The sequence below is a fragment of the Rhinatrema bivittatum genome, chromosome 6 (assembly GCF_901001135.1).
Source record: "Rhinatrema bivittatum chromosome 6, aRhiBiv1.1, whole genome shotgun sequence".
In the NCBI taxonomy this organism is placed as follows: domain Eukaryota; kingdom Metazoa; phylum Chordata; class Amphibia; order Gymnophiona; family Rhinatrematidae; genus Rhinatrema; species Rhinatrema bivittatum.
The window spans coordinates 281945612-281968333 of record NC_042620.1 but is presented as its reverse complement, the minus strand read 5'-3'; the positions used below and the strand labels follow the sequence as shown (position 1 = coordinate 281968333).

At 47.5% G+C, this 22722-nt stretch overlaps 1 protein-coding gene across 1 annotated transcript in view; it reads left to right on the top strand.

Annotated features, from left to right (window-relative positions):
* LOC115094335 (UPF0428 protein CXorf56 homolog) overlaps window positions 1–19743 on the top strand; it is a 38709-nt gene extending 18966 nt beyond the window's left edge. Inside the window, exons 4-7 of the mRNA XM_029607282.1 lie at window positions 14782–14920; window positions 17166–17255; window positions 17637–17729; window positions 19313–19743. Of these exons, the coding sequence (XP_029463142.1) occupies window positions 14782–14920; window positions 17166–17255; window positions 17637–17729; window positions 19313–19375 (385 nt within the window). The 3' untranslated portion in view covers window positions 19376–19743. The remainder of the gene's footprint in view (window positions 1–14781; window positions 14921–17165; window positions 17256–17636; window positions 17730–19312) is intronic.
* The last annotated feature ends 2979 nt before the right edge of the window (window positions 19744–22722 follow it).

Here is a 22722-nt window from a genome sequence, read left to right as displayed (position 1 = left end):
GTCGGTCTTCTTTGGAAGTCTCTTCATCTTACAACTTCAGAGTTAGACCCCCATGTCTTCAAAATTATTGAAAAATCCTGTTCTCTTGTTTATCACAACCAATTTCTCACATTACAAATACTTCTGTATCCACAGGATCTTTTCCACAAAGATTGCTGGAGTGACACCCCTATCTGAAAAAAAACCTCTTTTAGACCCCAATATCTTGGCCAACTATAGACCCATTTCTAACTTGGCTATAAACTCTAAGACCACTGAAAAAGTGGTTTGTGATCAGTTAAATTACTTCTTCCTCTTCATCTTGCCAGACCAGTAACCTGTGGGATTCTTCCTCCCGCCAGCAGGTGGGGACAGAGTGCGAAAGCTTCCTCTCTGATGTCACTACTTTTAATAGTAGTGACAGCAGAGGGGAAGTCCGTAGTCTCTGTCTCCAGCAAATGGGGCGGAGCACAGACATCGCTGGTCCAGCAGTGTAAGAAGGGCCCTAGGTCAACAGCCTTCCCTAAGGTTGCTTTCCCTAGGAGCCTGGGCTGGGGTGGGGACCCAGTAGGACGACAGCTTCTGTAGGTCTGATCTTCCCTCCCCAGGGCAACCAGTTGTTTTGGTCTCCTGGTTTCCCGATGAAATCACCTGACTGTGAGTTAAAAAAAAACAGAGAAACAGCCCGGCTCGAACCATTGCTGCCTGCCCCAGGTATGGACAAGGGGAAGAAGTGTGCCAGGTGCGTCACTGGTTCTTTCTGCGCAATTGTGATGGCGAAAGCAAGCCCCAGTGGAGAAAGGGGGCAAGGCTAGGCCACTTGAACAGTGCACACCAGGAAGCGCGTCCTTTCCTCCGCCTCCGGAACAAGTTTCAGGGTGGGCAAAGCATTCGCAGCTTCAGAGGGTGGGGCAGCCCCAGGCAAGCAGCAACGGTGTCTAGAGCCCCGGGAGAGGAGGAGTCTGAGTTTTCCTCTGACTTCATCTTGACTATGTACCAAGCCTATCTCCAGATAAAAGATGAGCAGAATAGGTTTTCTTTTTCAGGGGGAAAGCCCAAGCCACTTTCAGGCTGGGAAGATTGGAGTCCTGAGAGGGGGATTTGAGGAGGAGGAGGGCTCTTCCCAGGAAATACTTTAGGTGAGGAAGAACCGGAGGCTAGAGACTCAGTGGTGTGCATTTATTTAGGGCAGATGAGCTGGGGGCTCTAATTACAAAAGTCTCGCAGGTCCTAAGTCTGAAAGAGGAAATACCCAAAGCTACGAATGAAGGGAAACCCCATCCTGACAGGGATTAAGAAAACTTGCAACGCCTTTCCCCATCCAGTCAGCAATCCAGGATATGCCTGACAGCAGAGTGGGAAATCCCAGAGTCTAGGCTTAGAAATCGTAGAGCTATGCAGAGGTTGTATCTAATAGAACAGCAGGATAAGGAGAGGCTTCTAGATCTACCTAGAGTAGATGCAGCGATCTCAGCAGTAGCAAAGAAAACCACTATACCAGTAGAAATGGAGCAGCCCTGAAAGACCCTTGGGACAGGAAAGTGGAAACATTACATAACCTGTGGAGGTTATGAAGCCAGGGCCCTTCAAACTGGTCTCAAGAGATCCAGGGTCCCAAAGATGCAGGACCCTCAGAGGATAGGGCAGGGCCGGCCCTAGTGGAATTGGCGGCAGCCTTTGTAGTAGGCACTATGTATGACCTTATTGTTTCAGTGAAGTTAGCAGCAACTGAGGTCATAGCTAGGTGCCTTTTATGGCTACAGAATTGGGCGGTAGATTCAGCATCCAAGGCCAGGTTAGAAAAGCTACCCTTTAAGGGGAGGCTTCAGTTTGCAGAAGACCTAGAGAGAATGGTCAAAACTGGGGAGGCTCGAGGCAGTGTGAGGAAGCCCAAGGAGAGTGGTCTCCCTGAACTTTGCTAAGCCCGGCTCCTCCTATTCGGAGGATGGGTTAACCACAGCCTTAATTGGACGTACCCCGGATCCTGAGTACTCCCTTGTCTGGGTCATCCATAGGAGAGGGAAATTCAGCAGCATCTACTCCAGTACTTCCTGGCTAGGCATGAACCCAGCTGCCTTCTCTTGGGTGGAATTTTTCCAGGGTCTATAAGCATTCATACAGGTGCAGTCTACTACCTCGCTTGTCCCTGTCCAGACGGAACCTCAACCGGTAAGCCTTCCCTCTCCCAGTCCTATCGGCAGACCTCGATGCATGCCTTGCCTTACCAAGGGAATCCATTGTTGGGACACAAATGGCTCAGACAGAGAGGACAATCCAGATCCCTTGGAAGAAGGGGAAATTCCCCCTGGGTTGGAACCATATCGAACTATGTTGCGGTTCTTTCATAGAGACGAATTGCTGGCCCTGGTTTCCCAGACCCTGAAGATGCTGGGTGTCCCTGGGACCCATTCTATGATGGACCCAAAGAAGAATCCCATTTTGATCTCCCTACGGAAAGCCTCTTGCTACTTTCCAGTTTGACCTGGAATGGGATGCCCCGGAAGCAAGTTTCAAAGGGGGATGAGCATTAGAAGCTCTGTACCCACTGGATCCAGCAGTGAGAGAGGTTTGTGTTTCCCTAAAGAGGATGCGCTGGTCTGTGCCGTCTCTAAGCGAACAACTTTCCCAGTGGAGGGAGGAGCGGCCTTAAAGGATGCACACGATAGACTGATGGAGTCCACCCTTAAACAAGCCTTTGATGCAGTAGCATTGACCTTATTTATTATTATTTTTAATTTTATATACCGGAATTCCTGTATACAATACAAATCAATCCGGTTTACAATAAACAATAAGATACCCTGGTTGGGGCGGTCCCGACCTGGGCTTATTACAAGGAACATTGAACAGTAACCATAATATTTAACCTGGGCTTATTACAAGGAACATTGAAAAGTAACCATAATATTTAACTTTTAACATTTGACATAATTTGTGTTTTGAAACAAATTTGTGTTTTAAAACAGTACGTGTGTTCAACTTTTTAAAACAGTACGTGTGTTCAACTTTTTTTTTTTTTTTTACAATGCACATTTGTGGCAACACCGAGCCACCATACAGTATACAAGTAAACAGTTATATAGTATATGATTAATGCCTGTTAAGTTCAAATTGTGAGTAAGAAGTAAAAAAATTAAGTGACTATGTTGTTAGTGATATGCTGCTTTGAATGGATCTGAAAGTCCGGGGGAGGTGCTTAGTTACACTCTGGTGATTGGAAAGCTTGCCTGAAGAGCCAGGTTTTTACTTTTTTTGAACTCTGGTAGACTGGATTCGAGGCGTAGGTCTGGAGGGAGAGCATTCCATTGGTGTGGTCCCGCAGATGAGAGTGCTCTTTTACTTAGTGTTGATTTAACTGGAGCTGAGACTAAGGTGCCTTTGTAGGCGCTTCTGATGGGTCTGGAGATTGCTTCATGTTGTGCCCTGGTAGCCTGTTCGTGCCTACTCCTGTCTCAAAGGTGGATGACTCGGGGTCGGGGGGTGAATTCCAGAGTGGTTATGGAACCCGCCACCATCTTTTTAGCAGATGCGGCTCGGATCTAGTCCATACTTAAGACCAGAGGAGTGGCCTCTGGTGGCGAAATTGGCTGTGAATTGGTCAGCAGATGCAACCTCAAAGGCCTGTCTTACAAAGATGCCCTTTAAAGAATTACTCCTTTTCGTAAGCGAATTGGAAAAGCTGGCCAGTAAATTTATTTATTTATTTATTTATTTCACATTTTTCTATACCGAGCTTCATGGTTGAATACCATATCAGATCGGTTTACATCGAACGAGGGATAGAAACTTGTAACAAAAAACGGAACAATAAGTTATAATCAGAAAGAGAGCAAGAAAGTTACATTGAACAAGGACTATAAACTTGGAGGCTTTACAGCTTGGAAGTAAATAGAGTAAAAAAGGCCCGAGTAGGGCCATAACTTAAAATCAAAAGTCATAAGATAGTTTAATTGCGGAGGTATTGGATAAGAGGCATCTCACAAAGAAGGCATGGTTCCATGGCTCGTGAGTAGGATGGTAGATTATTGTGTGTCTGAAGGATCCAAGAAGGCTAGTCGGAACAGCCAAGTCTTAAGTTTTTTTTTAAAAGTTAGTAGGCATGATTCCAACCTGAGTTCTCCAGTTCCCCAGCTCCGGAAGGTAAGAGGAAGCAGTTACAGCGCCCCTCGTCTATGAGGGGACGATCCAGGGGCTCACAACGTTTTTGCCCTTATAGAAACTCGACATTTCGGAGGTCTCGGCCCTTTGGGAGGTCTCAGTTCTTTCGTAGTCAATAGCCCAAGAGAGGGGCAGGTTTGGATTCAGGTTCGTCCCGACCACCAATTAAGTTTTGTCGACTCACCCTCGGAACAAGGAGATGGGTGGTCGACTGTCCCTCTTTTACCAGTGGTGGGTTGAGATCACTTCGGACAAATAAGTACTGGAGGTCATACGAGAAAGATATGCACTGGAATTTCACAACACTCAGAGACACTTTCATGGTATCTCCTTGCCACTCTCAGCAAAAGAAGCAGGCAGTGGAGGTTACTCTTTTAAGGCTCCTCAGGATGTAATCCCAGTACCTGTGCCCCCAGGAAAATACGGAACTTTATTCCATCTATTTCATCGTACCCAAGAAGGAAGGTTCCTTTCACCCATCCTGGACCTCAAGAGCGTCAACTGACTTCTATGAATGAATCATTTCTGCATGGAAACCTTACACTCCATGATAATGACCATACAATCGGAAAAGTTCTTAACCTCCCTGGACCTTTCCGAGGCCTACCTACATATTCTAATCCATCAGGAACACCAGCGTTTCCTAATCTTTGCAGTACTGGGCTGCCATTATCCGTTCCGGGCGCTTTCCCTTGGCCTAGCCACTGCTCTCAGAACATTTTCCAAGATTATGGTGGTTGTAACAGCAGCATTGAGGAAAGAGGGAATCCTAGCGCACTCGTACTTGGATAACTGGCTGATTCGGGCCAGGTCTGTCGAAGAGAGCATCCGGGTGACCAACAGGGTGACCTTCTTGCTTCAGGAACTTAGTTGGGTAGTAAACCTGCAGTTGCAGTGTTGAAGACACATTTAAGACTAATTGGAGAAAATTCTTTTTCACTCAATGCACTATTAAGCTCTGGAATTTGTTGCCAGAGGATGTGGTTAGTGCAGTTAGTGTAGCTGGGTTCAAAAAAGGTTTGGATAAGTTCTTGGAGGAGAAGTCCATTAACTGCTATTAATCAAGTTTACTTAGGGAATAGCCACTGCTATTAATTGCATCAGTAGCATGGGATCTTCTTAGTGTTTGGGTAATTGCTAGGTTCTTGTAGCCTGGTTTGGCCTCTGTTGGAAACAGGATGCTGGACTTGATGGACTCTTGGTCTGACCTAGCATGGCAATTTCTTATGTTCTTAAGAGCAGTCTCAAGCCTTCCCAGTCCTTGGAATATCTGGGAGTCCAGTTTGATACCAAGCAGGGCAAGGACTTCCTTCTGACCACGTGGAAAAGAAAGTTGATGTCCCAGGTACGCCAGCTGATGAGCTCCACACCATCTGGCGTATAGTGCTATCTCCAAGTTCTCGGTTTGATGATGGCAGCTCTGGAAATAGTGCCATGGGCGAGAGCATACATGCGACCGCTTCAACACTCACTGCTATCACTTTGGACTCCGCAGTCTCAAGACTATTCGATCCATCTCCACTTACTGATGAGTCTGCTCTCGCCTCCAGTGGTGGTTACAGGAAGGTCATCTGATCAGGGGTGTCCCTCTGTCATCCCCAAACTGGCTGGTCCTCACAACAGATGCGAATCTCTGGTGCTGGGGAGCTCACTGTCGGGAGCTGTCGGTCCAGGGACATTGGATGGAAGAAGAGGCCCTCTGGAACATCAACTGCCTGGAAGCCCGGGCATTCAGATTGGCGTGTCTACAATTCAGCCTTAGACTCCAGGGTCAAATGGTCAACATTATGTCGGACAACGCAACAACAGTAGCCGACATCAATTGCCAGGGAGGAACCAAGAGCCAGCAAGAGTCACAGGAGATAGATCTCCTTCTGGAATGGGCGGAAATACATCTACAGATGATCTCAGCCTTCCACATCACAGGAAAAGACAATGTCAGAGCAGACTTTCTAAGGAGGAGAGTCTTGATCCAGGAGAGTAGGTGTTGTCGGCCAAAGCCTTTCAACTGATAGTAGATCGCTGGGGCCTCCCGTCCATTGACCTGCTGGCTGCATCTCACAATGCGAAGGTCCCCCTATTCTTCAGTCGCGGAAGAGATCCCTGGTCCCTGGGGGTCACCGCTCTGGTTCAGTCCTGGCCAGAAGAAGAGTTGCTTTATGCCTTCCCTCCATGGCCCCTGCTGGGGCAGGGTCATTTGCAGAATCTAGCACCACAGCAGATTAGTCCTGCTAGTAGCTCCAGATTGGCCCAGGCATTCGTGGTATATGGACGTGCGGAGACACCTGGTGTAGAACGCCTCGTGCCACCTGCTGCAACAGGGACCGGCCCTTCATGAGGACCCAACTCTGTTCTGTCTTATGGTCTGGTCCTTGAGAGGGGTCACCTGATGAAGCGAGGATATTCAGTGGTGGTAATTGTCACCTTGCTCTGCACTTGGAAGTTCTCCATGTCCCTAGCGTATGTGCAGGTCTGGAGAGTATTTATTTGAGGCCTCATGCGAGGAACTGGTGTCCCCCCTCGGGTGGGCACAATCCCACTTATTCTGGAATTTTTGCAGGACGGCTTAAATAAATGTTTGGCCCTTAACTCCTTGAAGGTGCAGGTAGCGGCTTTCTCCTGTTTCAGGGGTGAGGTGAAAGGGGCCTCCCTGTCAGTTCATGCTGACGTGGCCCATTTTCTGAAGGGAGTGAAGTATCTTCGACCTCTCTTACGGTTGCCGGTTCCCTTGTAGAATCTTAATTTAGTACTGGATTTTTTGGCAGGTCCTTCCTTTCGACCGCTGCACAGTCTTTCCTTGCAGTTATTGACTTTGAAAACAGTATTCCTAGTGGCTGTATGCTCGGCACGTCACATCTCTGAACTGCAGGCATTGTCATGCCAGGAACCATTCCTCTGGATGACTCCAGGGGCGGTACAGCTACGTACTGTTATATCTTTCTTGCCCAAGGTAGTATCAGAGTTTCATTTGAGTCAGTCCATTTCATTGCCATCCCTAGATAAACTCAAGGATGCAGAGGAATATAGTCTCCTCCGTCATTTGGATGTCAAGAGACTTTTGGTGAGGTATCTGGAAGTCTCAGAACCGGTCCGAAAGACAGGACCACCTGTTTGTCTTTCACGGTAGAAGGAAGTAGGGCAAACCAGCTTCGCTGGCTACCATAGCTCGCTGGAGTAAGGAGATGGTCATGGGAGCCTGTGTGGAGGCAGGAAAGCCATTACCTTCTCAGGTTAAAGCTCATTCCTCCAGGGCTCAGGCAGTCTCATGGGCGGAAGTTAGACCGTTGTCTCCCATCGATATCTGCCGAGCCGCGAAGTGGTCCTCCTTGCACACCTCCAGGTTTTATCGCCTGGACATACAGGCCAAGAGCACAGCCTTTGCAAGGGCAATGTTAACTGGACTGCAGGCAGCCTCATGCCCTGATCAGGAGTAGCCTTTGTACATTCCGTTGGTCCTGAGTCCGTCTAGTTACATGCTAGGAAATGGACAAATTACTTACCTGATAATTTTGTTTTCCGTAATGTACACAGATGGACTCAGCATGCCACCCTCGGCTGCCTGAGAACTGTGCCAAGGTTTTGCCAATGAGTGGGTCTCGAATCCCAGAAATTACAGGTAAGTATTCAACCAGTTCCTAGCTCAGGGCATCTATATTCTTACTGGAGTTCAGTGTTTATGGTTGGTTGAGTACAGTTACAGTTATCCGTTTTTAATCATTTTTAATCAAGTTTTTTTTTTTCCACTAGTATGTCCACAATAGCTTTTGAAGAGAATACTGGAGGGCTGCGGTCACTGCAGGTGTATGTGTAGGGTGATGTTAGCTTTGCAATCTTACCCTGTCTCCATCTGCTGGCACAGGAGCATAAGCCATTGGTCCTGAGTCCAACGAAATTATCAGGTAAGTAATTTCTCCATTAACAAATCATATTGGACTTCATTCAGATTCTGATAAGGACGCACTCACTGTCTTCTTGGACTTGAGCATGACATTCAAAACTGTTAATCCCATTTTACTTCTCACTTCTCAGCTTCTCTTTGCCTGGTTCAAAACTTAGTTGTTCTTCCAGGCAGAATGGGACCATAAACTTTCTGATCAAATATCTTTGTCCTTTGGTATCCCACAAGGCTCGATTCTATCTTCATTAGCTACCATCATACAAGACACTGGCTTCCATGCATCATTTTATGCTGATGATATTCAAACAACACCATTCATTAATACTAAATCTGGTATTGATTTGACTATGTGGCCATATTATTTTTTTATTATTATTATTTTTATTATTTTATTTATTTTTATATACCAACATTCGATCTTAGTCGAGATATCACACCGGTTTACATTCAGAGGGCTTACAATCTAAGTTTTTGTACCTGAGGCAATGGAGGGTGAAGTGACTTGCCCAAGGTCACAAGGAGCGACAGCAGGACTCGAACCCTGGTCTCCTGGTTCGTAGTCCTCTGCTCTAACCACTAGGCTATTCCTCCTCCAGTGAAATCTTGATGGTGTAACAACTTTTCCTCTAGTCGCTGGTTGCTTCAATCTTGGTATAACTGGTGCATTTGCTATCATCTTCTGCATATTTTGTAGCCTCTTGGGTCGTCTGTTATGTATGTTTTGGTTTGTACAACTGCATGGTTAACATGTTTTACAAGTAGTATTTAAAGTTTTAAGAAATGAAATCCTCAGGTCTGCTTACTGTCCTGTTTAGCAGTCCTGCCCCTTTAAGCATGCTTACTGCAGAGTACATAGAGATTAGAAAGCTCGGAGAGCAGGGGATGGAACCACCATTTTTTCTGCAGTAAGTTTTATGCTGATAATGGCACAGAATTAAATAATCATAGGTGTTATTACGGGATGGCAAGTGCCATCGCAAAAACATGGCTTTGCCATCCCAATTTTATAGATTGGATTGGGCAGGGATAAACCAAACCCCTACCTGATCTGATGCTGAGGTGTAGCCATGCAGTCTTCCAGCTTATATTGACCTCCCTTCCCTACTCCCCCAGCCGGCAGCAGGAGTTGTGTTTAAGTGAACGTCATCCCCTGCTGCTGCAGGACCAATCCTGTAGTTCTTATTGCAAGACTGGCCCCGTGACAGCAGGCGATTATGTTGCTTAAATGTGATTTCTGCTGCCACATACGCCACGACCATTGCAAACCCCCCGCCCAAAACATAGAAGGACCCGCTATGTGTCCCCCCCCCCAAAACATAGGACACACATCCTGCAGTGGCCGAAGGCACAGAGCATCTGGCGGCTATCAATTGACCCCACCCCTCTGGTGCTTGAAGAAATACTGAGGCCCATGGAGCCCATCAAGCAGTGGCCAAAGAAGAAAGAAACAGAGGACCTGTTGGCCACCAGCAGACACTAACCTGCTGATAGCTGAAGAAGAGGCCCTGAACGTGTGTGTGTGCGTGTGTGTGAGCAAGAGTGTGCGTGCATGCGAGCGAGTCCCTGCCTGTGATTGGGTGAGAGCATGTGTGTGAGACCGTGTGTGCCTGATTGTGTGACACTGTATATGTGTGCCTGAGAGAGAGCGAGCGAGTGTGTGAGAGAGACTGTGTTCATGGGCTTGAGCATGTGTGTGAGCGGAGTAAAAAAAAAAAAAAGTGTGCTTCCTGTACATACCCAGATCAGTCCAGACAAGTGGGTTTATGCCAGCAGATGGGGGCAGAGAACAAAAACTTTGGATCACTGCTACATAATTGAGAGTGCCACCTGCAGTCCCTCAGTATTTCTCTGTCTCCAGCTGATCGCGATTAGAGCGGAGACAGTCTGTACCGTGATAGTGATACAAGGAAAGACCATCAGATATAATCTGGCATACAAGACTGATCCTTAAGATTGACTATATACAGCAGAGCTTTCCAAAGTGTGTGTCGCGACACTTTGGTGTGTCGCCTGCAGTGTGCCGGTGTGTCGCGCAAGCCCGGTGCACGTGACACACCGGCAAGTGGGAGCCAATGCGGCCGCCGGTGGACCTCATCCCACTGGCGGCTGAGCAGTGAAGTTTTGCTCGGCTGGGCTGGGCTGTGCCGAGGACGCACAGCAGGAAGATCGGAAGGGCCTGGTGAAGCTCACGTCACCACGGCCCGAAGAAAAAGTCACGTCTAAACGTGCAGGTGCTCCTCCTCCTTCCTGCCCACGCGGCCCCGGAAGACAAATGTTGCCGGAGCCGCACGGGCAGGAAGGATGGAGCATCTGCCGCGTGCAGAAGAGGGCTCCTCCGTGGTGGGGGGGGGGGGGTCAAAGACGCAAAAGGCTTTCCATGCTTCGACAGCTGCGAGTCTAGTGCAGGGGGGTCTCCCTCTCCTGCTGGGCCCACAGAGGAACCGTCTCGGTGGTGTCGGCTCGCCGGCTTGTTTGGTTGCGCAATTGTTTGGCGGATTTTGTTGTCCAAGGCCCAGCTGTGTAATCTCCCATTTAAGAGAGAGTTGTTTGGAGAGAGCTGGATCAGCTGATGAAGTCCCTCAAGGAATCGAAGGGAAACCGGTTGCCCAAGGATAGAAAGAGTTCTAAAAAGGTTTTTCCACCCAGATCCCAGTTTCGGGATTCGAGGGGGTTTTGTCCCAGTAGAAGGGTTGCTTCCTCGGGGTCGAAGCAGTCATCAAACTGCCAGCAGCCCTTTTGGGGCACAGGCCAATCTTCCAGGAGTCCAGAGGCAGTAAGGCCCCACAATGAAGCCAGCCCCGTTCACTCCTCACTGGAACCGGTAGGGGGCAGGTTGTCCAGGCTTTACAAGGAGTGGACCAAGATCACGACAGACCATTGGGTGCTGGAGGTCGTAAAGCAGGGTTATGCCTTAGAATTTTCATGCCCGGTTAGAGAGGCCTTTCTAGAGTCCCACTGCTTGTCTCGCAGAAAGAGGGATGCCGTGGAACAGACTCTGCAAGGATTATTAAGCCTAGAGGCCATCACTCCGGTGCTGCTGAGCGAGCAGGGATGGGGAATGTACTCAATTTATTTCGTGGTGCTGAAGAAAGAAGGCACATTCCATCCTATTTTGGGATTTACAAGTACCATGTTTCCGGATGGAGACGCTTTGTATTGTAATTGCAGCGGTCCGAAAAGGAGAATTTCTTGCATCCTTGGATGTGACTGAAGCCTATCTGCATGTTTCCATTCTGGAAGACCATCAGACGTTTCTCTGTTGTATGGTGCTGGTACGTCACGTCTGGTTTTGGGCTCTGCCATTCTGTTTGGCAATGGATCCCCCAAACCTTCACAAAAGTAGTGGTTGTGGCGCCGACCCTGAGACGGGAAGGGTTTCTGTTTCACCCATATTTGGACGCTTGGCTTATTTGGGTGAAGACGGAGGAAGAGTGTGGCTGGTCAGTTCAGCCCGTGATGCACACCCTCAGTTCTCTGGAGTGGGTAATCAACACTGCGAAGTCACCGATTCCATCCCACTCTTTGGAGAATCTAGGTGCTTGTTTCGGTACCAGTCAAGGATGGGTGTTCCTGACGCGGACAGGTTGAAGAAGTTTCGAGCGTAGGTGCAGTGGCTCTTGAATCTGTCTCTGTTAAGTTTGGGATTACCTATAGGTTCTGGGCTCCATAGCCTCCACGTTGGATTTGGTTCCGTGGGCCTTTGCTCACATGTGGCAGTTGCAAAGGGCGCTGTTGTCCAGGTGGAGTCCCTTGTCGGTGGAGTATCACCTGCCATTGCCTCTACTAAGAGAATCCAGATCCAGTCTTTCGTGGTGGCTATCAAGGAGCAATCTGGAGAAAAGAGTGGATTTGGAGCCCCCGACCTGGGTGGTCATCACCACGGATGCCAGTTTCAAAGGCTGGGGAACAGTGTGCCTCTGTTGGTCTGCTCAGGGGCTTTGGTCAGCGGTGGAAGCATCCTGGCCGATCAATCGCCTGGAGACGCAGGCGGTACTCAGAGCCCTGGAGGCGTTCTTGCCGATAGTCCAGGGACGGGATGATGAGAGTGTTTTCCGACAATGCGACAACAGTGGCCGCCAGTCGGAAAAGGAGGAACGAGGAGTCGTGCTGTTGCTCGGGAGACTCACCTTTTGTTTTGGTGGGCGGAGCATTATCTTGAGGGGGTTGCAGCTTTGCATGTTGCGGGAGTGGACAACATGCAGGCGGATTTCCTCAGCAGGCAACATTAGATCCCGGGGAGTGGGAGTTGTCCCTGGAAGCCTGGAATCACTGTTGCGCCAGGTGGGGGTGCCCTCAGTTGGACCTCATGGCAACACGGGTCAATGCAAAGACAAGATTCTTCAGTCGTCTAAGGGATTCCAGGTCGGTAGGTCTCAATGCCCTAGTATGCCCGTGGCCGATCGGGATTCTGCTGTATGTGTTCCCTCTGTGGCCGCTTATCGATCGAGTGTTAAGGCGCATAGAGGTGTACCCCAGGACCGTGGTGCTGGTGGCACCGGAGTGGTTTCATTGTCCTTGGTTCGCGGACTTGGTATATCTGGCGATCAATGGGCCTCTGCGATTGGCTCATCTGCCAGAGCTACTACATCATGGACCCATATTTTTGGATCGGGAGGATTACTTTTTTGTCTTGCAACTTGGCTTTTGAGAAGCGACTGTTGCGCCTGAAGGGATATTCGGAATCAGTGATCTCCACTGGCCTTCATTGTTGGCATATGGTAGAGTGTGGAAGGTTTTTGAGTCCTGGTGTCTTCAACAGGATTTGGACCCATTGTGGGTGGGAAGACCCCCACATTTTGTCCTTTTTTCAGCAAGGCTTGTCCAATCGGAGAAAATTCTTTTTCACTCAACGCACAATAAAGCTCTGGAATTTGTTGCCAGAGAAGGTAGTTAGTGTAGTTAGTGTAGCTGGGTTCAAACAAGGTTTGGATAAGTTCTTGGAGGAGAAGTCCATTAATGGCTATTAATCAATTATACTTAGGGAATAGCCACTGCTATTAATTGCATGAGTAGCATGGGTTCTTCTTAGTGTTTGGGTAATTGCCAGGTTCTTGTGGCCTGGTTTTTGGCCTCTGTTGGAAACAGGATGCTGGGCTTGATGGACCCTTGGTCTGTCCCAGCATGGCAATTTCTTATGTTCTTATGTTCTAAGGGTTTAGCCTATAGCTCGCTTCGCGTGCAGGTGTTGGCCTTGACTTGTCTTCGAGGCAAAGTCCGGGGTTGGTCTTTGGCTGCTCATCCCGATGTTGTGCACGTTCTGAAGGGGGCTAAGCATCTGCAGCCTCCGGTTCGGAAAGTGTGTCCGAATTGGAACTTCAAAATTGTTTTGCGGGTTCTTTGCAGCACACCCTTTGAGCCCTTAAGACTGTCCTCAGTGAAGGATTTGACGTTGAAGACTTTTTTTTTAGTGGCTATCGGCCCAGCGGGTTTCTGAACTTCAGGCACTTTCTTGTCGGGATCCGTTTCTGCGTATTGTGGAGGACAGGGTAACCTTACTCCTGGTTCTTTCCTTTTTGCCAAAAGTGGTGTTCTGGATATGTACAGGAAAGGAAAATTGGTTCTTACCTGCTACCAAAATTTTTGTTCTCTGCCTCCATCTGCTGGTAGGGATGCATAAACCACACTTGTCTGGACTGATCTGTGGTATTACAGGAACAAAAATTAGCAGATAAGAACCAGTTTTCCTGTGTGTGAGAGAGAATCTCTGCATGTGAGAGAGAGAACATAAGAAATTGCCATGCTGGGTCATACCAAGGGTCCATCAAGCCCAGCATCCTGTTTCCAACAGAGGCCAAACCAGGCCACAAGAACCTGGCAATAACCCAAACACTAAGAAGATCCCATGCTGCTGATGCAATTAATAGCAGTGGCTATTCCCTAAGTAAACTTGATTAATAGCCGTTAATGGACTTCTCCTCCAAGAACTTATCCAAACCTTTTTTGAACCCAGCTACACTAACTGCACTAACCACATCCTCTGGCAACAAATTCCAGAGCTTTATTGTGCATTGAGTGAAAAAGAATTTTCTCCGATTAGTCTTAAATGTGCTACTTGCTGACTTCATGGAATGCCCCCTAGTCCTTCTATTATTCGAAAGTGTAAATAACAGAGTCACATCTACTCGTTCAAGACCTCTCATGATCTTAAAAACCTCTATCATATCCCTCCTTAGCCGTCTCTTCGCCAAGCTGAACAGCCCTAATCTCTTCAGAGAAGATAGTTTATGCACCCTATATCTCCCTCCACTAATGCAGGGCAACCTCAGGGTGACTGGAAATCAAAAATACTCAGGTGTGGAGAGTGGCGGATTTATTTTATTAATCCATATTAATTTTAATTAATGGGTGGTGGTTGATGTATTTGCTGATTTGAAATATTTAATTGGTATTTGGTAAATTAAAAAAAGTATTGAGATTTTAATTAAAAGATGTTTTGAAATATTCTTTTTATTAGTATGGTTGATGCTTTATATGTCCGTGAGTTTGCTGTTTGATAGGTCAAATGAGTTCTCAGACAGTCTGTGGTGCTCCATCCCAGTGTGGCATTGGATGTCCTTTTTATGTATTTATTCATTGTTGCACTTTTGTAGAAGTCAGGGATTTTACATTTTATCTGCCGCACCTCCATTTCCTTCTGTTTGTTTAGAGGTCGGGTGGTTCCTGAGCTCTGGGCTGCTTCTGGGCAATGAGTGCCAAGAAGACATGTCCCCATGGCAGAACTGCTAACTCTCCTCTGTCATCTCCAGGTGTGGATTACAGCTGTTTTACCAGCACCAGCAGAACAATGCCCCAGTCACCTTCATTGCCAATGGAGCTGTGGTCAAGTTTGGTCAGGGATTCGGGAAAACCAATATCTATACTCAGAAGCCAGACCCCCCCAAGAAGGTCAGTGCATGTTGTTACTTTATGAATACTTACGTTGAGGGCAAGGTATGGTCTGCTTGGGTAGTAACCCGTGTGTCAGAAGAGTACATTCTGCTAGTTACACATTTCTCTGACTGTGTGTTGATGTCAGAGGAGGGAGTGTAAAGCAATAAGCTACCACTTTCCGTACTGGCAGAATGAAATCACAGTGCATAAAGCTAGGAGACCATAATTTTACATGTAAGTAAATAAGGATGCTGTATTACTGCTAGTCGTCAGACATTTGGGCTAGCGCTACACCTCATGCCACTTTCCAAGCTGCTGCTCGAGTAAAAGAGAACTTATTCCCTGTGGAAGCAAATGGCATCTATAAAAAGCTGAGCGAGCCCTGATACTCTTCATGTAATTGGGTAGTGCCGACACAAAGCACTTGCATTGTAAGCTGGTCAGACAGCACCTTCCTTGTGTGCTGGGAGTTGGTTTATACGAATTTACGCATAGTCTATTAATGCCCGAGTCCTGGGGTTGAGCATGTGGGTAAGTGGAGCGCATTGGTGGCTGTTTGAGTTTCAGATGCTGATGGTGTGGATTAGCCCCGTTGCTTCTCTGCTGAGCTACTTCCTGTAAATTTAATGTCTCAATGTTTTTTGAAAACCCAGTGCAGGGACACATGGAATAATCTAAATGAAGATAATAGCTGGTTTGTTTCTTTGTGTGTAACGCTCAGAAGTAAAGGTATGCTATGAATGCACTGTTATGTCATGGTGAGCTCTGGACAGCCAGGCTAATACTGCCAGTCTGTTAGAATTGCCCAGTCATAGAGGGATAGGTGATCTATCCCTCTACCCTGTGAGAGGGAGGCCACTGGAGGAGCAGTAATAACACTTGAGAAGCTTACCCTTGGGGCAGCAGGGCATCTAGAACTCCTTCTGGCAGTCTGCAAGCATCAGTCACAAGAAGCATAACAACATAAGAGCTTGCCATACTAGGTCAGACTGGGAGTCCATCAAGCCCAGTATCCTGTTTCTAACAGTGGCCAATCCAGGTTACAAGTACCTGGCAAGTACCCAAACAATAAATAGATCCCATGCTGCTATTGTACAGTGATGATTAGTAGCTATTTCTAAGTCTTCTCAGTTCATAAATTTGACTTCTCCTCCAGGAATTTATCCAAACTTTTTTTTAAACCCAGCTATGCTAACTGCCTTAACCACATCCTCTGGTAATGAATTCCTGAGCCTGCCCCCCACCCAAAAAAATTGGAATTTTAAAAATTACAAATTGAAATGTTAATGAATAAATTGCTGCCCAACATTGATGGCCATTTAAACTAGTAATGTGCTGTTTTATTATTTATGTAGTCGCATCAGTGGGCATTGCCCAGGCTAACATGATACAAGGACTGAATTTCACATTCTGGGTAAACAAATAAGCGTGGGAGTAGCTAGCTTGTTGTGGCGGTTACTACCCCGAACCAATTTAAGCCTGTTATTTCACTTGGAAAGCATATCCAGCACAGCTCACTGCTTCAACGGCAGGGGAATGAAGAAAAGAGGATTATATTCAGACAACAACAAAGGACTGAATTGCACAGTCTGGGTAAACAAACAAGCACGGGAGTAGCTTCCTTATTGCGGCGGTTACAACCCCTAACAAATTAAGCCTGATACTTCACTTTGAATGCATATCCAGCGCAGCTCACTGCTTCAATGGCAGGGGGAATGAAGAAATAGGATTTACATCCAGCCAACATCTAACAAGGCATTGATCTGAGCAGTATGAGTATACAAACATCGGGGTAACTTGCTCGATACGACGGTTACAACCCTCAAACATTAAGCTTTATACTTCACTTTGATACAGCTCCAACACTGCTCTCTGCATCAGTGGTGGGGTGGAAGGAAATTAGAATAAAAAAGCTACCAATAAAGGCCCTGAACTCAGCGGTCGGAGTAACAGGTAAGTATGAGAAAATAAGTGTAAAAGCTTGCTGGGCAGACTGGATGGGCCTATTGGTCGTCTTCTGCCGTCATTTCTATGTTTCTATGATTAACCTGATTAGAATAATCTTGCCCCAAAGAGAAGAAATGATTTGCCCAAGGTCACTCAGTAAGCGCTGGATGAGTGAATGCAGGTTTCACAGGTCTTTGCTCTAATTGCTGTGTCACACTTGGCAGCACAGCAGCTTCCACTGGAGAGCGCTGAGTCAGAAGAAACTTCTCTACGCTGGAGACAGCATTGTTAAGCTTTGTGGTTTATTTCTTAGGTAATGATGACTAAGCGAACCAAGGATATGGGCAAGTTCAGTTCTGTCACCGTGTCTACCATAGATGAAGAGGAGGAAGAGATTGAAGCAGTGAGTTTTCTATCAGCGCTCTCCCTCTTCCTTTCCCTTCCCTTCCTTCTCTCCCCACCCCCTTTCTCTGAAATTCATTGCATGAGTTTGAGAGTCGTTCTGTCAGAGAGAAAATGGCAAAGTTAGCACCAACTGTGTCTCTCTTCGTTTCCTTCTATCCAGTAATAACATGCTGTGTTCAGCTTTTAAGTGAATGAGAAGCATCTTTTCACATGTCGGTGGTGAACACTGGATAGAGTACCATTGACGCAGACTGCATGCACAGCCTTGTTTGTCTCCTGCTACCCTTCTTCCTCTCCCTGTATTCCCTCTGTGTTTGTGACCTTGGAGTACACACCTGGAATTGCAGTGTGTGATGTGACATGCTTTGCGTTTCCCCAGAGGGAGGTGGCAGACTCGTATGCTCAGAATGCAAAAGTCATTGAGAAGCAGCTGGAGCGCAAAGGAATGAGCAAGCGGAGGCTGCAGGAGCTGGTAAGTCGGCACGCCTCTTCAAACACATGCACGACCTGCTGCTTTCATGCCTCCCCAACATGCACTCAGCCTGGTGCTTTTGTGTCCCTCGGTAAGGGGGCATGCCTCCCCAAAGACATCCACAGCTGGTGTCTGTGTCTCCTGGGAAGGAGGAGTGTCAGGAGTAAGATCACCATATGTGCTCAGTTCATCATGCATGTTACAGAGCTCAGATGACTGCCTTAATGTGCATAATCCCAGTGCTGATCAGGGTTCTTCTGAGTTGCACAGGGGGAAATCCCAGCACTACACATAAATTAATTCCACTCAGAAACTTGCAGTGTCAGGTTCGGGGCTGCAGGACACGGGGGCTCCTGCTTGAGCCTATGCATGGCCGAGAGGAGTATTAGCGGTGACCAGTTTCTCATTTCATGTGACCCCTGAGAGAATTATTCCGCGATTTTACATGACACTGAAAAAGGCATCTTAAGGAGCACTGCCCAGAGAAGAGCTTTGGAACTATGCTAGAGTCCTTTGAAAACTAGGAGTACTTCTGATGTAGTTTTGCAGGTGGGAGATACCCAGTCCAGGCTCTGCTCTTACAATGACCCCTTGTTGTCAGCAGAAGAGCAGCACTAGCTGGAACTGTAGGGAGCTGCAGCCTGCTCAACCACAGGACGGTTTATGTAGAAACAAAGCTCAAACTAGAACTACAATGATTTCTTTACTTTTTGAAACTACTATCTGAACTGCAGTAATAGTTCTGTGAATTTGAATCTGCTGTCTCTTGCCCACCATGGGCTTCAAACAGTAGCAGGCAGCACAAGTTCTCAAATCATCTAACACTTCCACTTTTAAACAATAGTATTCAAAAGTCTAACAAAGTATTTAGCAACTCTCAACAAAACCTAGAAAATGGTGCTCCTGCTTGCAGTAACACCTTGGGTCTTCATCAGGGGTCAAAGAAATGTGCATCCCTCTATAGTATGGCGGCACATGGTTTTAATATGTGAGATCGGGTGATACTACAGAGGGTTGCATGTTTCCTTGACCCCTGATGAAGACCAGGGTGTTTCTGCAAGTGGGAGCACCATGTTCTAGTTTTTGTTGAGAGTTTGCTTATTTGTTGTGAACGTAGATATAGTAGCCATGTGCAAGGGTTTCCGATAAGGGCCAAATAGGAGGGATAAAGAGACAGGCTGGGCAAGACCAGCTAAAAAGCCAGAGTGTACAAGCCCCAGCAAACTCCTAGACTCTGTGTTTAACTGTAAAGTTTCATTGTCACGTGCCTTGAAATAAGAGGAGGAGGAGGGGGTCTGGTGGTGTCTCTGGAGGGGGGAAGTTGGTAAATTTAGTGCTGGCCTCTAAGAACTGAATCAGTGTGCCTGAAGTGAACTTTGTCTTCCCATGATATTAAGAGCACATGCTTCATGGAAAGGTGGAATTCAGGTTATCTGCTTCAGTAGCTGGCAAAGATGCAGCTGGAGAGAAGACTAGGTTGAACTGGAAAAGGGGCTTTTTGAGAGTTTTGACATTATTCAGTTCAGGTTACGGTTCAGGAAGAATTTTTTGCACTTCACTTACAGTTTTTCCTCCTTCCACAGGCTGAACTAGAAGCCAAGAAGGCCAAGATGAAAGGCACCCTGATTGATAACCAGTTTAAGTAAGCAGATAGCCTGGAGGAAACCTCAGCAGCTGTGTGTATGAACTTGGCCGTGGCTGCTGCCCGTCTGCGAACATTGGAAAGGTGTGAAAACACAGCTTGGACTGATGGTCATCTGTAGTATAAACCCCTCCTCATTCTCCAGAAGACTTTACATTTGTATTTTTTTCATTTCCTATTCGAATCACGGACTTGGAAGTCTTGATAAACATATTGAACCACTGGTTCTGAATTTAATATATAATTCCTCTCTGCCTTAAGTTTGAACGTCTGTTCAGAGCTGAGAGCTCTGGTTTGGCTGTATGTGAGTGCTGTGTAATTTACAGCCCATATTGGTTTGCTTTACTGATTAAAATATCAAATTTCCTTTTTTATTTAACAAACTCCATTACTGTATAGGGCCAGTGTAAACCAAAGTTCAGCATGTGGTTACTGACACCATTTACCAAAAGCTGCGCTAGTCTCTACCTAAAATAGGCCTTTTACACTTTCTCTCGCCTCTTTTACAAATGGTTATTTGTAGATCTGCAGGATGTGGTCAAGCCTTTCAGAGGCAGACTTCGTGTGTTTTAAAGAGGGAGCAGGGGAACAGTGGGAAAATTGGCAGTTGACAGGGGGGAATAGGAAAGTTAAGTGTGCCGGTAAGCGTAGTGCAAACTGAAACTGTCCTGTATGTGATTACTAGCAATGGGAGGGGGAAGACACACACCGCCCTGGTAAGAAATGGTTGGTTCCCTGTACATACCCAGATCAGTCCAGACTCCTGGATTTTGCCTCCCTTCCAGCAGATGGAAACAGTTTCTTTCTTTTTTTTTGTTAGTGTCGATCGACCTAGGGGGGGTGGGGGTGGGCAGCAGAGTGGAAAGGCAGCCTTGTTTTGCTTTGGAGTCCTGTGGGCGGCTGTTGGTGCACGCGGTCGATCAGGCAGGCGTCATGCCGCGCGACAGTAGCTGTTCTGCATGCGGCGATACGTGCACGTCTGTCCCATGCTGGCATTTATTCTCACTGCCTCTGTCCTGTGCCGGCGTTTATTCCTGCTGCCTCTCTGGGGGAGAGGGTGGCTCGGGAACCATGGATAAAGAGTCTGGGAGGCAACGAGAGCCTGGAGGGCTTGTGGGCAATTTGAGTGCAGCAGCAGGATTCTTCCCATTTAGCGTGAGAATTTCTGCCTTTTTGAAATCACTTGTGGCTGCTTCTGAGGCTGTGGGGAGGGAGGGGGATCTCTTCCACTGCTGTCCCCGGCTGATTGGAGCCTGGAGGACCGGGGAGCCCGGGGGACTCTGAAGGGGAGGATGAGGGTCTCCTGGGGGAGGAACCTGATGATCCTGCATTTTTTTCCTTCGAAATTTGTTCTTTTGATGCACAAAGCCTATCTCGCCAGGAAAACTGTGGGGCAGCATTTTTCTAGGCAAGAAAGATCACTGGGCCCGTGGCCTAGGAGAGTTCCAGGTTTTCACGGGCTACTGGTGTGATGAGGATTCGGCGAGTCCTTGGCAGGTCTGCACAAACAGGTGCTGCGGGCAGGGGCCTCGGAGAATTTGGAGGACGGGGAGCCTCCAGTGGGGGACCCTCCAGAGGTAGATTCTTTTCTGGAAGGACAGGACCAGAAGAGGGGTGGGGACAAGTCCCAGTTAGGAGTTTTACCTTTTAAAGGGAAACTGCTTTTTAGAGAGGACTTAGAGGAGCTTGTGAAACATCTGGGATAGAATAAAGGACATAGAGTGCTGCAGGATAAGCTGAAAGACTGAAAAGAACCTTGTTCTACGCGGCCTCGCTTTAGGGTGAATAGGTGGTTTCGGCAGACTAGGGCTTCGGGGGGAGCCTTGAGGCAAGGCACTGGGAGGCAGCAGTTCTGAAACCAGTTCTTTCTAGGTTTAAAGCCGATCAGAGATGGTTCTGGCCACGGTGCTGGTGGAGCCAAGTCCACCCAATGAAGCAAGGCTGGTCCATTCCTCTGTGCCTGCTATAGGGGGTTGGTTGACTCTGTTTTGCTACACTTTAGAATGTACTAGCCCACAAGGGCCTTGTTCATGGTCTCTCCTTGCACTTCTGTAACCAAAAGGCAGGTGGTACAAGAAACCATCAACTGCTTACAGGTGCTGGGAGCCATTGTACCCGTCTCCGTAGAGGAGCGGGGAACGGGAAGTTATTCCATTTATTTTGTGGTCCCAAAAAAGGAGGGGGGACCTTCCTGATTTTGGTTTAAGAGGCGAACGTGGCTGTCAAAGTTCCTTCTTTTCGGATGGAGACCCTGTGCTCTGACATTGCAGCGGTGTGCAAAGGGAGAGTTCTTGGCTTCTCTGGATTTGACTGAGACGTTCTTGCATATAACGACTCTGCCGGATCATCAGAGGTTCCTGAAGTTCATGATCCTCGGGACATATTTTCAATTTTGCGCCCTTCCGTTCAGGTTGGTGACTGCTCCGATGACCTTCACCAAAGTGATAGTTGTGGTGCCAGTGGCTCTCAGGAAGGAGGGCATTCTAGTTCATTCAGATCTGGACAATTGACTTATTCAAGCAAAGTCAGAGGTTCTTTGCAGACAAGCAGTGGCGTTGGTACCTCAGCGGTTAAGATTCCAGGACTGGGTAGTGAATCTGTCAGTCATCTTACCCCTACTCAGGTGTTGGAATTCCTGAGGCATGTTTCGACGCCAGGATCGGGAAATTGTTTCTCACCAGGGAATGCATTTGCAAATTGCAGAGGCAGATTTGCAGTTTATTAGAGACAGCGGTTCCCAGGGTTTGGGATTACCTGCAGGTTCTCTTTTCATGGCTTCCACGTTCGAGTTGGTTCCTTGGGCATTTGCTCATATGAGGCCTCTTCAGTGGGCATTGCTTTCCTGGTGAAATCCGTTGTTAGTACAGTTTCATCTGCCACTTCCTGTTACAGAGATAGCCAGGTCCAGTCTCTCATGGTGGCTTGGTTGGGACCAGTTAGTCTGTGGAGTGGACTTGGAGATTCCGAATTAGATAGTAGTTAACACCAATGACAATCTGTTTGGATGGGAAGCTGTATGCCAGTCTCAATTGGCGCAGGGCCAGTGGTCGGCGGAAGAGGTATAGTGGTCTACTAATTGGTTAGAGACTAGAGCGGTGCAGTTTGCGTTGCGTGTCTCTATCTCTCTTGTGCAGATGTCCGGTAAGGATTTTGTCGGACAACACGGCGATGCCTTATATCAACCGACAAGGTAGTACCAAGAGTTGGGTTGCTCAGGAAGCACAGGAGTTAATTCACTGGGTAGAGCAGCATTTGGAATTATTGGTGGCATCTCACATAACTGGGATAGGCAATGTGCGGGTGGATTTTCTCAGTTGTCAGCAGCTGGATCTTGGGGAGTGGGAGTTGTTG